General features: G+C 42.0%; 2 protein-coding genes across 5 annotated transcripts in view; one reads left to right on the top strand and one right to left on the bottom strand.

Annotated features, from left to right (window-relative positions):
• The window catches only part of GCNT2 (glucosaminyl (N-acetyl) transferase 2 (I blood group)), an 83,884-nt gene that overhangs the window by 59,866 nt on the left and 8,397 nt on the right, over positions 1-15,621 (top strand). The window lies entirely within an intron of this gene.
• Positions 327-12,553, bottom strand: LOC145715474 (uncharacterized). The gene is made up of 3 exons (XM_081795663.1): positions 12,376-12,553; positions 5,100-5,165; positions 327-731 (listed from the first exon to the last, which is right to left on the bottom strand). The coding sequence occupies exons 1-3, from the start codon at positions 12,551-12,553 to the stop codon at positions 397-399; spliced, it is 579 nt and encodes a 192-aa protein (XP_081651789.1). The 3' UTR covers positions 327-396.

Raw genomic sequence — 15,621 nt, 5'->3', positions numbered from 1 at the left:
TGTGCAGGTTTTTGCTGGCCCAGCCACATCCTTCCCATTTTGGGCGTTCAACTTCCTCAAAGTTAAAACAGACGTCGTCCCTCCTAGCTGCTTACACCGGGATAATGTATAAACTCTAACATGAAATTCACCAACACACACCACCATAACCCTCTTGTGCCCACTGACCAGCTTTGACAACTACCACACAAACTCAAAGCAAGAAAACACGATTTATAGAAAATCATGGAGTAGACTCCAGTTTTCAGAAATGAGTAAGCTGCTTCTTTTCAAAGGAAATATAACATTCCAATAGTCCAGGCTAAGGCTTTCTATGTATCCCATAATAATGATTTGCTGAAAAGTGAAACTCTTTGTATCCAACTTAAACTTTTAGGATATGTTACATCAACCAGACTACATCTTCTTCTTCCTCCTCCTCCTCCTCCTCTTTTTCTTCATCTTCTGTTTCTTCTCCTTCTTCTTCTTTTGTTTGTTCTCCTTCTCCTCCTCCTCCTCCTTCTTCTTCTTCTTCTTCTTCTTCTTCTTCTTCTTCTTCGCCTCCTGTTTCTTCTGCTTCTGTTTCTTCTGCTTCTCCTTCTTCTCCTTCTCCTCCTCCTCCTCCTCCTTCTTCTTCTTCTTCTTCTTCTTCTGTTTCTTTTTCTTCTGTTTCTTCTTCTTCTTCTTCTTCTTCTTCTTCTTCTTCTTCTTCTTTAATTTTTTTTTAATGGACAAAGCTGAATCTACAAATTCTGTAAGCATTAGAAGCAAGAGTCAGAATAATGATTGCTAACAATGTCCATTCTCTTGGCCTTCCTCTTTCTGTAGGGAAGATGGGTAGAGAATGTTACTAAGAGTAGTAAGCTGATTGGTGACATAGACTGTTCATGGGCAGTGTTTAGAGATGCTTTTTTTCATCTCTTGTGGCTACTGTATACTGCTTCCTCTATTTAGGAAAAAAAAAAAAAGGCCAAGTTGACCGTCTATTTTATGAGTCCCTGTATGTTTGACTTTGGAAATGACAAAAGGAAAAATTTTGCCTTCAGCTAAATCTTAATGTATTTTCCATCACAAGTCCTCGTAGAACCTTCTCTGTTGGGTTTAATTATCTTGTTAATTTTTCACATATGTCATTTAATCTGAGATTCCCCAGGTTTCAAGCTTCTGAGCTTTGTGCGAGGTTTCTCTCATCTTGCAGGACAGTGTGGAGGGGAGAATACAGACTTAGGCATCCCAGCCTTGTCAGCTTGTAGGACACTAGCCGAATGACTTAACCAAACTGAGCCTCAGTTAATTTTGGTTTTAGGACATTGGAGACAGTTGGGAAGGTGTTTGGGAATTTATTAAAAAGTAAGAATTGTATATTGGGCAGTTCTGATTCAATTTCCCTCCCCCAAATACATAATACATATATATATGTATGTATGTATTCTCCAGATACATACATTTGTGTGTGTATATATATATGTATATATACATACGTATGTATAAATATGTATATACACATACATATGTATATATCTGGAGAATAATGCATTTCACAGCATTGGCTATGACTTGCTAGTATTTCTCTTCAAAGATGTTTGTAGAAGAGCCGGAAGAATCTCTGGGTGGCCTCTAAGGATGAGGTCTTGGATGACCCCAAAAGACTCTCAAGGATTAGAACACATAGGCTCTTCAGATTCCAGCCACTGAACCATGTAAGAAAGGCCAGTGACCTACATATGCACATTACAAAATTATCTTCTAGGTTCTAGCCTCTTGTCCTTGATTAACTGGACTTCAGTCACTTCATCTCTTAGAGCCTCGGTTTCCTTCTCTATAAAATGAGGAAATTGAACTGGGTGATCTCAAAAAAGTTTTCCTGCATTATTTTGCTTTAACTCTGGAGCATGCAGTGGAAGGAGTAAAAATTTTAGAGGCAGACAGGCTTAGGTTTCAGGTACCTGGTGTATGACCTTGAGCAGTTACGTTATCCTATGTGGGCTTCAATTTACTCATATGTAAAATGGAGACAATGCCGATGATTTACAAGATAATGGAGAATGTTCCTCCCAGCTTGGCCATTGGTGATTCTATGACCAATTCCATCCCTCCCCCCCTCCTTCCAGTGGGATTACTGGAACAATGGCCTCTGGGCAGTGAATTTCTCTCCTTGTCGCAGTCACTGTGTTCTTGTCTAGATGCCAGCTACCACTCCTGCCATGACTTAATGAAACTCAGGCCAATCGCCTTAGGCAGTGGGGAGAAGTGATTTTTGTACCATAAAATTCTGACCACATGAGGATATTGGGTACCTAGTACTAACACAATATCCCCATTTGCCTGGCTGTTTTAATATAGCACATTTCTCCTTGTTTCTGGAGGGTATTTGGGGGGCGTGCCTATAAATGCTGAGCGAGACAGAGGCTGGGTCGTGTATGAACTGTGGGGGAGGGGAAGAGGCTCTCTGGAACCAGACTACTTGGCTTCGAGTGCAGCTTTGCAGATTCCTAGTGTATACAATGTGAGGCCAATTATGTAATCACTCTGAATTTCAGTTTCTGTATTTGTAAAATGGGGACGAAAATAGTACTACCGTTATAAGTAAATTACGTGTCATAATATCGGTTGCTGAAAATGCCGCATGGTGCCTAGTAAGTATTAAAAACTGTCAGGGTTTTTTTGTTTTGTTTTGTTTTTTGATTCCACCCAATCGTCCGCATTAAGAGACAACAGGCTCTGGGAGAAGGCAGTTTCCCAAGATGCAGAGGCTTCTGAGATTACTACCAAGGATCTGGAAGGTTTTCTAGAACGCAGACAAAGTGCGAGCAGGGGAGAGGCAGAGAGAGAGGGAGACACAGAATCTGAAGCAGGCTCCAGGCTCCAGGCTCCAAGCTGTCAGCACAGAGCCCGATGCGGGGCTGGAACTCACCAGCCGTGAGATCGTGAGCTGAGCTGAAGTTGGACGCTCAACCGACTGAGCCACCCAGGTGCCCCACAACCGTTCTGTTTTTCACTTTCCATACAGTACTCAATCAATTACATGAGAGGGTCGACACTGTATTACGAATAAGTTTTGTGTTAGATGATCTTGCCCAATCGTAGGCAATATGAGCATTCTAAGCATATTTAAGGTAGTCTAGGGTAGGCTTTGAAGTCCCATAGGTTAGGTGTATTAAATGTATTTTCAACTTGATATTTTCAATTTACAGTGAGTTTATTGGGACTTAACCCCATTGTAAGTCAAGGATGATCTTTACATAGCGGGAATGTCACAAACTTAATTGGAAGAATAACAAAAACTGAATTCCACTTTTATTCCAGAAACATATGACCGACTCACAAAACTTCCATTGTGAGTCCTTTCAGTCAGTCATACAAGAACAGCCTAATGAGCACGTCACAACATCCCAATATGATCTCTTATCAGAACTCATTCAGGGGGCACCTGGCTGGCTTAGTCAGTGGAGGATGGGACCCTTAATCCAGGTTATGAGTTCAAGCCCCACATTGGGCGTGGAGCCTACTGAAAATCAAACAAACAAAAAAACTCATACAGAAGAGGATTTGTCTGGATTTTGTAGATGACTTTAGAGTTTATCTTTTACTGGGCTCCTGGGTGGCTCAGTCGGTTGAGGGTCTGACTTTGGTTCACGGTTTGTGGGTTCGAGCCCAACACTGGGCTCTATGCTGACAGCAGAGAGCCCGCCTTGGATGCTCTGCCTCCCTCTCTCTCTGCCCCTCCCCCACTCACTCACACACACTCTCTATCTCTCAAAAATAAATAAACATTAAAAAAAAGAGTTTGGGGCAGCTGGGTGGCTCAGTCGGTTAAGCATCCGGCTTCGGCTCAGATCGTGATCTCACGGTTCATGAATTCAAGTCCTGAGTCAGGTTCTGTGCTGACAGCTCCGAGCCTGGAGCCTGTTTCGGATTCTGTCCCCCTCTCTCTCTGCTCCTCCCCCGCTCATGCTCTGTCTCTCTCTGTCTCTCAAAAAATAAATAAACATTAAAAAAAAAAAAAAAAGAGTGTATCTCTTACTATGAATTAAGTGTATTAGTTATTGGTCTTGATCTAAATATGTCCATAATTCAGAGTTTCTAAAATACTGAAAATAACGATTGCACAAATGAAAACACCAGTATCAAGTCCTTAAGAATAGAGGCCTCAAAACCTCACAGCTGGATAACTCAGAACTGGCACTTCCATTCCTAAAACGACTCTGGGTGGAGGACGAGAGACAAGGGCAAGGAACTGAAGGGGCCAACGTTTCTTTGGCTCACGTTTTATTTTATCACTTTCCTACACATTCTATAACTTTCTTAAACCGAAAAAAACTTGTTTAATGTTTTATTTATTTTTGAGAGGGAGAGACAGAGCACAAGCAGGGGTGGGGCAGAGAGAGAGGGAGACACAGAATCCGAAGCAGGTTCCAGGCTCCGAGCTGTCAGGACAGAGCCCGACGCAGGGCTCAAACCCACAAATTGCGAAAATCATGACCTGAGCCGAAGTCAGACACCTAACCAACTGAGTCACCCAGGCGCCCCCACTTTCTTAAACTTTTTATTGAGCTTTTGCATATAGACAAAACTGCACTTATTAGAATTGACCACTGAACTCTCAAACTGATCCTTACCTGAATAACCATCACAAGAACCCATGTTAGGCTAGTACTCCAAAAAACCCCGGTCACTTCCAAAAGTGACAACCATCCCCACCCCCATAAATTACTTCTGCCTTTCTTTGGGTTGCTGTGCTAATTGCAGCCCAGTGCTTTTTATCCAAATGTTCAGCTTCAAGAGATGTTTCCAGAAGAAATGCTAGGCCTACTCTGTGGCTTTCTGTATTTCTAAAAACAGCTGCAAACTCCATGGGGTGAGGGGGTGGCAGGGTAGGGGTGGGGGGGAGGTCCTCCCCCACGTATCCGGGGCACATCCCAAGACTCTTCCTCCCGTGTTCCTTCTCTTTTGAAAGTTTGTTTAGATGTTTCTCATTTTTGCAGAAGACTACTGTAAACAGAAGAACTACTTGTCCCGTTCTGTATAAAAGATTAGGCTTGCTATAGACAGGCACTTAATTCCCAGAATTGGCAACCTGTATATACACCCCAGTACGTGCAGCAACAAATGCAACTTACCAGGGACCTTCAGCTCCTCTGGACCTGTCTTGGGTTGGAAATAGGGATTAAAATCAGACAAGAGTCCTAAACAGGCATGGTTTTTATTTGGCTGCTTTTACAAGGAATTGGAGGAAACGTTCTACCACTTGCAAATGAATTCTTGATGTACGTCCAACTGGGTGTAGCCTGGTGCCTTGTTTTGAAGGTGAAGAAGGCCATGTGTCCTGGGCAAGATGAAAATTCGTCTAATGGATTTGCTGAGAACCTCTTCCCAGACAACACAGCAATACAGGGCATGCTATACTCAGTTGATTCCAATAGCAAATGACCCTGACGAGAAATCTTTATCATGTAAGGGAACGGCGCTCTAAACAAACACATCTAAACAAATAGATCACAGAGAAAATTACCATACTTAATGTTCACATGCTGCAAATAACAGAATCTCTCAAGTTTCTAGAATCTAATAAAACTTCAGTCCTAAGGTAACAGTTTTTTGAATTGATAAACTTTAGAAAGCAGTAAACACGTGCATAGGGAATGCCTAGACTCATTTAAGGAAACCCAACCCATATATCTCAATGGTAAAAGCCACTTGTGTAGGGTTATTTGCAATCATTACCCAATATAGGTTAGTCAACTGATTAATAGGTATGTTGAAGTCTTTTTTTTTTTTTTTTAATGTTTTTACTTATTTTTGAGAGAGAGACTGAGCACGAGCAGGGAGGGGCAGAGAGAGAGGGAGACACAATCTGAAGCAGGCTCCAGGTTCTGAGCTGTCAGCACAGAGTCCGATGTGGGGCTCGAACTCATGAACCACGATTTCATGACCTGAGCCGAAGTCAGATGCTTAACCGACTGAGCCACCCAGGTGCCCCGCTATGTTGAAATCTTAAGGTGACATGGAAATATTTATTTGTATAAGAAGATACTTTATGAAATAATGTTTTCTTTTTCTTTTTTAAAAAAAAAATCCCATGGTTAACATACATTGCTACATTAGTCTCAGGTGTACAACATAGTGATTCAACACTTCCGTACCTCATCTGGTGCTCATCCCAAGTGCCCTCCTTAATCCCCATCCCCTATTTAATTCAACCTCCCCAAGCCCTGCTCCTCTGGTGACCATCACTTTGTTCTCAATAGTGAAGAGTCTGCTTCTTGATTTCTCTCTCTCTCTCTTTTTTTTCCCTTTGCGCATTTGTTCTGTTTCTTAAATTCCCCATGAGTGAAATCATTCAGTATTTGTCTTCCTCTGATTGACTTATTTCACTCAGTATTTCACCCTCCAGTTCCACCTTTGTCATGGCATATGGTAAGATTTCATTCTTTTTTATGACTGAGTAATAATCCATCATATGAAGATATACCCATTCATCAACTGATGGACGTTTGGACTGCTTCTGTAATTTGGCTTTATAAATAATGCTGCTATAAACACTGGGGTGCATAAATTAATGTGTTTGCATTTGGGGGGTAAATACCCGCTAGCAGAATTGCTAGATCATAAGGTAGTTCCATTTTTAACTCTTTGAGGACACTGTGCCAGTGTGCTTTCCCACCAACAGTGCAAGAGGGTTCCTTTTTCTCCATATCCTCACCAACACTTGTTTCTTGTGAAATAATGGTTTCGTAATGGTTGTTACCAGTAGGTGTAGGATGGTGTGGTGTTTGGGTTTTGTGTTAACTTCTTAGTTTTGTTCTTTGTGCTTTTACGCATTATATGAATCCATTCCCATCACCAGGGTTCAATTTTTCACCAACGATAGGATAATATTTTTAAGAGGACAAGAAGGAAATATTCACAAGGCAAAGGTGCCACGATGACTAATTTTGGGCAGCTGGAACATAACTGGTCCCTTTGGAGTGTTCTGTACTTTTAGAGTCTCTAAAACTTTAACTTGCTTTCTTTGGTGAAAAAGAAAATCTCTCCTTACTGAGGCATAACGCGTGGCGTTTTAGAAGCTAAAAAGTCTTATCCCTATGAAGGGATGTTCAATAAAATATTCTGTGAAAAACAGGTGCTCTCAACCCTGGCTACACCTTAAGATTATGGGGACGTGTTGAAAAACATTAATGTCTGAGCCTTACCCCTGACTGCTGAAAATGGGAGACCAATTTAGGAATTCCCCCGAGGGTGGCGGGACAGCCAGGTGTGCGTGGACAGCGATGCATGATGAGGTGGGCAATGTGAAAGACGAGGTCTGGGAACCCACTTTTACAAACTATGCGTTGACAGGGCCAGGTAGACAATATGAGTGAGTGAAGCATGGTGGGGAACAGGGCAGTAGGAGAATCCCTGGCTTCTCAAAGCCCCAGTGAATTGTTGTCGAGGGACACTGGCAATCTGAACTTCCGTGGGGAACTTTTTTTTTCTTTTTCAGTGTTCAACCCACACTTCTGTGAGGGTCGAACCAAACAGGCCTACGATCGATCGCATGCGGCCTGTGAGCGGCCAGTTTGCTGTTTGTAGTCTGGGGGCAAGATGGCAACAGTCCTTCTGCGTCACGGTCAGTATTCTGGCATCGCCCTGGCCTGAATGTGACCTATAATGTGGTCCGAGTGGCCTGAATGTGATTTATAATTTCGGTTCTGGGGAGCTCGCTGGGGCGAGCTGCTTGATTAGTGGCCATCCAAAGCAGGAAATTAAAAATGCTAGTTGAGAGTCAAGCTTTTGGGAGAGGAGATAAATGTTAAACTGGGTCCAGGGGGAGCAGAAGCAGCGGTAAAATGAGAAATGGAGTGAGGAGACAGAATTCTAGTAAGAGGTAGAATGGGCACCCACAGGAGAGGTTTGGGATGATGGCCAAGTGTGAATTTGCTTTCATTTGTCGGGGATGAGTGCTTGGTGGGCTTAGCATCTCCAAGTGGCTTGAAAAAACAGACACAGGGCAGACAGTTCAAAGTAATCCGACACCTCCCCTCTTGAGGGGAGGGTTCGGGCTACTCAGAAAAATATTAATAAATATATAATTTCTGAATACTCTAGGCCAACAGCTCCAAGGACATCTCGTTCATAGCTCTACCCTCAGCATCTATTCTAGAACATAGGAAGCATTCGGGAAAACTGAATAATTGGGTGAATTATCTTGAAACAAAATCAACAAGGTATTTAGCACATCCACACTCCTGGGTAATTCACTTAAATTTCCCAGGCTCTAGTTTACATGGCATGCCAATGAGAAGGAATATATTAAAATATTGAAACATACTAAAATTTCTAAAAGCCTTTTGAGTCTAAGATTCCGGTTTTTTTAAGGGCACCTGGGTGGCTCAGTTGGTTGAGCATCTGACTCTTGATTTTGGCTGAGGTCATGATCCCAGGGTCATGGGATCGAGTCCAGTGTAGGGCTGTGATAGCACAGAGCCTGCTTGAGATTCTCTCTCTCTCTCTCTCTCTCTCTCTCTCTCTCTCTCTCCCTCTCCCCCTCCCCCTCTCTCTCTGCCCTTCCCTCCAGTTTTTTCTCTCTCTCAGGATGGATAAATAAACATTAAAAAAAATAAAATAAAATTCTGGGGTTTTTTTTCCTTTACTCATTTCATCTTTTCCTTTTACAACCAAAGGTGAGTCAGTTTGTTGGCAATTATCTGAGCTGAATGCAGTGATGTTGTTTTAAGGATACTATGCCATTGTCTCAGACTGCAGAGCTCTAGAAAACATCCACCTGAAACAAAGCAGGATCTCTTTTAGTAAGTTTGTGTGTTACAGATCCTAAGTGATTAATGAACAACCAAAAATGTACCTTTTTATGGCTAAATATGACCGTAATTAACAATGAGACAAAAAGGCTACAAGTTACTTAGCGGTGTATTTCCCACTTACTAGATAATTTTCCATTTTGTTGTTGTTGTTGTTGTTGTGAAAGCGAATCACCACTGAACACTGTGCATCTTTTTCTTTTGTTGCTTTATTCTTAAAATATTCACAAGTACAATTTCTAGGTCAGCAAAGCAGATAAGTCTCAGAGGTATGTAAATAAACTCATTAAAAATATAAAAGCAGTACCATTGAAGAAAGTTTTATAAACTAAAAACTATATGGTCATTTTACATGCAAATATTTGTTCGTGATTTTATTAATAATGGACAATTTTGTGCTCTCAGTCAGGGGCAGTTTTGCCCTCTGGGGGACATTTGGCAACATCTGGAGACGTTTTGGGTCGTCATGGGGGTGGGGGGTGGGGAGTGGGGAGTAGGAGGCACAGGGATGGGGACTGCTTTGTAGCATCCGGTGGGTAAAGGCCAGGGATGCTGGTATATATACATCCTCCAGTGCACAAGAAAGTCCCCAGAGCCCAAATTATCCAGCCCAAATGTCAGTAGCGCCGAAGTTGGTAAACTTGCTTCTGGTTATAGTAAAGAAGCAATCTCTGCCACAGCTACCCTGTCCCCGTGATTTTAATAGATTATGTTTTCAACCATTTATTTAGTTAAGTATGCCAGGCACTGTGCTAAGCACAACACATACATTATTTTATTTAACATTAACAAAACCCCGTGAGGTTTTGAAGATTAGTGTGTGATGTCTTATAGAGATTGCCTAACTGTTCAAGGTCACCCGGCCAGTAATAGCAGAGATAAGGATTTGAAATGTTGACTCTGACCTGAGAGCCTGTGATGTTAATCATTATGTATAAATAATGTCAAAATAAACACCTTCATATATAAATACTTAAAAAATGATTTCCTTAGCTTATTGTGAAGCTATTGGTTTAAAGGGCCAAAGGGAATTGAGGGCGATGGTGACTTTCCCCACATATTTCCAAAGTGATTTTCCAGAGTCATGCCGATTTACGGCACCATCATTAATTGTGAGAAAACCCTTGTCTGTACATTGGCATTAGCATTGACTTTTGACACGTAAAAACAAAATTTGGTAAGTTGAAAAGTATATATCTGAGCTTAAGGAGTAAGCAGTTGCTGGAATTGTTACCACATGGAGGTCTCCAAAATGAGGACAGCACTGCCTAAGAACAATAAGGAAAAAGTCAAGTCAATATAAATAAAGTTTGCATTTCAAAGAACCATGTTCATTTATTCAACAAATGCAGTTATTTGACTAATAATGGCTAAGCTCCAAGAAAAACAGTCTTGGTTACTCTGTAAACTTATCTCAAATCTTTTGTTTACATTAGCCTATGAAGAGCAAATCAGAGAATTGGATTTTATAGTTTAAGATGGTTCCTCTGATAACATCGGTGTATTCTGTTTGCCCCGTCCTAGAAATAATGCAAAATAGACCCTTCCTAGGACGCTTAAGAATGGAGGGTAGACTTTATCCATAATACCTCATAACTACCCTCCCAGAATCCTGCACAATAATAATCATCATCATAACAGCAGTAATAATGACACAGTCATCAAGTAAAGTGTTTTTATTTATGTTTTTTTTTTTTAATTTAAGGTTTATTATTTATTTTGAGAGAGACAGAGACAGCAAGAATGGGGGAGGGACAGAGAGAAAGGGAGACAGAAAATCCCAAGCAGCTTCCGCACTGTCATTACGGAGCCTGATGTGGGGCCCAAACTCATGAAACTGTGAGAAAGTGACATGAGCTGAAACCAAGAGTTGGATGCTTAACCGACTGAGCCACCCAGGTTCCCCCAGTACAGTATTTTTAAAACAGCACTATTTCCCATTTAGTGGTTCCAGAAATCACTTGAGTCGGTTTTGACCAGAATTTTATTATGAAAAAATAACATAAAATAAACAAGTGCCTTACTTACATGTAATAAGCCTGAGTAATTTGCGAAACTTTCATTTACTTTACATATGTGTGTGTGCATATGATGATATATGATTGTTTTGGGGTGCCTGGGTGGCTTAGTCGATTAAGCATTTGACTCCTGATTTCTGCTTGTCACGATCTCACAGTTGTGAGTTCGAGCCCCCCTTTGGGTTCTGCGCTGACATCTTGGAGTGTGCTTGGGATTCTCTCTCCCCCCTCCCTGGCTTGTGCTCTCTCTCTCTCTCTCTCTGAAAATAAAATAAAATAGTTTTTCTGTAGATTGCAATCTAAAAGGTTGAAAAATCAGAGCTCCTGAGTGGCTCAGTGGGCTAAGCGTCCCACCTCTTGATTTTGGCTCAGGTCATGATCTCATGGTTGTGAGATCAAGCCTGGAGTCAGGCTCCGCACTGAGCTTGCTTGGGATTCTTTCTGTCCTTCTCCCTCTCTCTCTCCTATGCTTACATGTGTGCACACTCTCTCTCTCTCTCTCAAAAAAATTAAATAAAATAAAATTCTAAAAAATGTGTAAAAGGTTGAACAACCACTGATGTGATCTATGCTTCATTTGAAAGAGAGACTATGTGGTGTTAAATGGTTTTCCAGCATACATAGCTGGTTAGCAACAAAGCTGGGATAATAATTAAGTTCCCCAATCCCAGTGGGAAGGCCAGTGTGTTCCATGGGGAGGGGGGTGGTAGATGATTCTGCCTTGGGTCAATCTCTGGGAGAAAAACAGGAAATAGTTATGCTTAGTGGACACTTAGAAGAGAAGGAGCATCTGGACGTTGGCCCAAGTGATGGGATCAGTAGCTTTGGGGTCTCCATGTATGTTTTAACCCAAGGCCCCTTCAGTTACTGAATAGTGGTCACATGGCACATTTAGACCATTCAGTCTCTTGCTTGCCATTATCTCCTCAAAATAATAATCAAGCGATGCCTGCAAAGTATTCACATTGAGCTGATATTCGAGCTGTGACCAGAAGTCTTGTTGAGGGTCTTATCACTTCCCGAAGCTAGTTGCACCAGTAGGACGGATGTGGAGAATAAGTGATTGGTGGCCACTTAAACAATTGCTGGAAGGCAAACTGAAGCTGGTTGGCCTTGGCTGAGAGAATTGAATAAGTACTTTTTGATATCAAGAGGTAGAACATGATTACACCTTAAAGTACAGTGGCCTGTTGGAAAACCAAGGTAGCAAGCAGGCCTGTCCTGTCGACACCCAAGCTAAGCGGTCCTACCACCATCCCTGAAGACCTAGTTGAGGGGCAACCCTTGACCATGGGCACTCATTGACCCCTTTAACATTGACTGAAAATCCCTGGTGGGCCAAATGCTATGAAGTCAAGGCACAGTGCAGACTGGTCTTCTGTTCAACATGGCTTCTCCTCACACGGAGGAGGCTGATCATCTCCAAGGAAGTGACTTGAGAGGTCTTCTCAAACGCATGTATTCCTGGCCTTGGGGACGAGTTTGTTAAATTAACCAAAGGATGGAAGGTACACAGTACGAGATTCCTTCCCAAGGGCAAAGTATGAGGAAAGGGGAGAGAGAAGCTAACTGGAAACCTGCTGAAGGCTGAGTGAGGGACTTCAAGGTGAGGAGACACAGGAGCTCTGTCCTCTTTGCAATGTCGGTGAAAGCCCAGGGCTTCTCAGACTTCCTCGTGTGCCAGGATCCTCTGGGGATCTTGTGAAGATGCCAATTCTGGTGCAGGATGTCTGGGTGGGGCCTGGTAGTCTGCATTTCTAACAAGCACCAAGGGGGTGCCCAGTCCGACAACCACCACACTTGCAACGCTAGGGGCTCTGCCCACTCCTGCCAGTTATTCCTGTGCCTCAGGAAGCATTCTTCGCAAGAAAAGACAAAATAGAATTTGACTTTGTCCGTCTCCTTTGTTCTACTTTTTTCCTTTCAATTTTTTTTTTCATTTTATGTATTTGAGAGAGAGAGAGAGTGCGCGCATGTGAGCAGGGGAGGGGCAGAAAGAGAGAGTGAAAGAGAGAAGCCCAAGCAGGCTCCACACTCAGTGCAGTGCCTGACTCGGGGTTCGATCCCACAACCCTGGGATGATGACCTGAGCCGAAATCAAGAGTCTGACACTCAACCAGCCTAACCGCTCAGGCGCCCCTCTCCGATTCTATTTTTCAAACTATGATTTTTGTAGGCACGAATATGAGTAGTATTTAAACAGGCATGTTGGAGATTTGTCATTAAACAGAAAGTATAGAAGTTGAGGTTTATAATTTCATGAGCAGGAGGTTCACATGTGCTATGTGTTTACTTTAAAGACATTAAAGCAGCCATTATGGGGCGCCCGGGTGGCTCAGTCGGTTAAGCATCTGACTTCAGCTCAGGTCATGATTTCACAGCTTGTGGGTTTGAGCCCCGTGTTGGGCTCTGTGCTGACAGCTCAGAGCCTGGCGCCTGCTTCCCATTCTGTGTCTCCCATTCTCTCAGCCCCTGCCCTGCTCACCCTCTGTCTCTCTCTCAAAAATAAATAAACATTAAGGAAAAAAAAAAAAAAAAGACAGCAGTCATTAATTGTAAATGTCACCATCTTATCTCTAAAATAAGGAATGTGTTTCTGAGGAAGAGTCAGTTTTTGGTGAATAGTATTAACGAAAAGGAGAGGGAAAAAATATCTCATTTTGTAAAAAAAAAATGTAATGTAAAGGAGGGTAGGGACTTTTTCTCATGGCAATGCATTCTTCACCCTCTTCTGCTATAGTTATTTAATCAAAATAGACTCATAAAAATCACATCCATGTAGGGGCACCTGGGTGGCTCAGTCGGTTGAACATTCAACTTTGGCTTGGGTCATGATCTTGTGTTTCGTGAGTTCAAGCTCAGGTCAGGCTGTGGGCTGACAGCTCGGAGCCTGGAGCCTGCTTCAGTTTCTGTCTCCCTCTCTCTCTGCCCCTCCCCCCCTAAAAAAAAAGTTAATAAAATCAAATAAACAAACAATCATAAAAAAATCACGTCCAGGTCAGCTAATCTTGCTGACACAATTAAATATACCAAATTATCTCTTTGTTTTCTGGACGGCCCTCCCCCCAACCCCCAACTCAACCAAGGCAAGTTTTATTCTGAATTCTTTTAAAATGTGTACTAAGAACAAAATAAAGAAGTTTCTTTTGGGAAAGGCAAATGCTAAAGTAGTTTTTAAAGTAATAAATGCAAATCAAAGCAATAGGAAAAATTATTGCTTAATAAATACTGTTTTTCTTCACTACTCAAGATTTATAAGCACACTTTTCAAGTTTGGCAACAAGAAAAAAAGAATCAGTCTTATAGTGAGCCCTTGGGGGTAAGGATTCATGCTATTTACAGGAAAGGCTTGCATAATTTAATTTTGGTTGGGAGACCTTGGTACAATTCTTGATTCAGAGCATCATATAATTATCATGTGACATCAGGGCAGAAGAACAGAGCTTTTTTCTTCTGAAGATGCACATTTTTATTAGTGTTTTTAAAGAGGAAACATGTTTATGTGCCCAATCCACTTAAACTTCTTGAAAATTATTGGTCTTGCCCAGTTTCTTTTTTCTTATGAAAAAATACTTATCATCTTGAGTAAGTTTTTGTCTAGTTAGTATGTGTATTAGTTTTCTATTTGCCATTGTAACAATCTACCACGGACTTAGAAGCTTAGACAACATAGATGTATTATGATACAGTTCTGTAGGACAGAATTCTGACACGGTCTCACCAGACTAAAACCAAAACATTGGCTGGTCTCCGTTCCTTTCTGTAGGGTCTGGGCCTTTTTCAGCTTCTAATGACCATGGTCCTTACCCCATTCCTCTACCTTTAAATAGTAAAAAAAAGACTAAGTCTTTACCTCCCTCTTCCACTGTTAAAGACCCTTGTGATTGCATTGCACTGACCTTGATAATTCAAAATAATCTCCCTATTTTAAGGTCAGCTGATTAGCAAACTGAATTCTCTTTCACCTGTAATATAACATATTATCAGGTTCCAGAGATTAGGATTCGGACTTCTTTGAGCGTATGTCGAGGGGAGTGGTATTATTCAGCCTACCAGATCTTGTAGGAAGGGACTGTTACCGTTTGGGTACACATGTCATACCTGTGTCAATACATTAGAATCACATTCAGATTGCATTGCGCACTGGTGAAAATTGCCGGAGCTCTTATGAAGCAAAATATTTCTTCTTTTGTTGTATTTGCATTTGATTCCCACGTACTTATTTTCCAATAATGGGAACCTTGGGGTAAAACTATTCAATAGGAGTAGGCAAAAGTTACTGAGATGGAGAGGGTTATTTAAAATAGTTTAGCACAGTGTTTCTCAAATGGGGCAGTTCTGCTCCCCCACCCCCGACCCTGGGGACATTTGGCAACACCGGAAGATGTTTTTAATTGTCACAACTGGGGGGCGTGTACTAGTGGCATCTGGTGGGTGGAATCCAGGGATGCTGCTATCTTACAATGCCCTGGAGAGGCCCTACAACAACGAATTATCCAGCCTAAAGTGTCAATAATGCCAAGGAGGAAAAGCCCTGCTTAGCAAGATGGCGACCTCTAGAGCTGTCCTCTCCTCTCTTCAAGGCTTCTTACTTTTCTTTTTTTTTTTTTTTTAAATTTTTTTTAACGTTTATTTATTTTTGAGACAGAGAGAGACAGAGCATGAATGGGGGAGGGTCAGAGAGAGAGGGAGACACAGAATCAGAAGCAGGCTCCAGGCTCTGAGCTGTCAGCACAGGGCCCGACGCGGGGCTCGAACTCACGGACCGTGAGATCATGACCTGAGCCAAAGTCGGACGCTTAACCGACCAAGCCACCCAGGTG

This window comes from Panthera onca, chromosome B2 (assembly GCF_046562875.1).
Source record: "Panthera onca isolate mPanOnc1 chromosome B2, mPanOnc1 haplotype 2, whole genome shotgun sequence".
In the NCBI taxonomy this organism is placed as follows: Eukaryota; Metazoa; Chordata; class Mammalia; order Carnivora; family Felidae; genus Panthera; species Panthera onca.
This window is presented reverse-complemented; position numbering and strand designations above follow the sequence as displayed.

What these genes read in the sequence shown, in the direction of transcription:
- LOC145715474 (XM_081795663.1), bottom strand. Translation starts at nt 12,553, where the DNA reads ATGCAGACTACCAGGCCCCACCCAGACATCCTGCACCAGAATTGGCAT. An exon ending in CCTCACTCAGCCTTCAGCAG is followed by an intron (nt 5,166 to 12,375) that starts GTTTCCAGTTAG and finishes ATGCCTGTTTAG; the next exon opens with GACTCTTGTCTGATTTTAAT. An exon ending in AGAGGAGCTGAAGGTCCCTG is followed by an intron (nt 732 to 5,099) that starts GTAAGTTGCATT and finishes TAATGCTTACAG; the next exon opens with AATTTGTAGATTCAGCTTTG.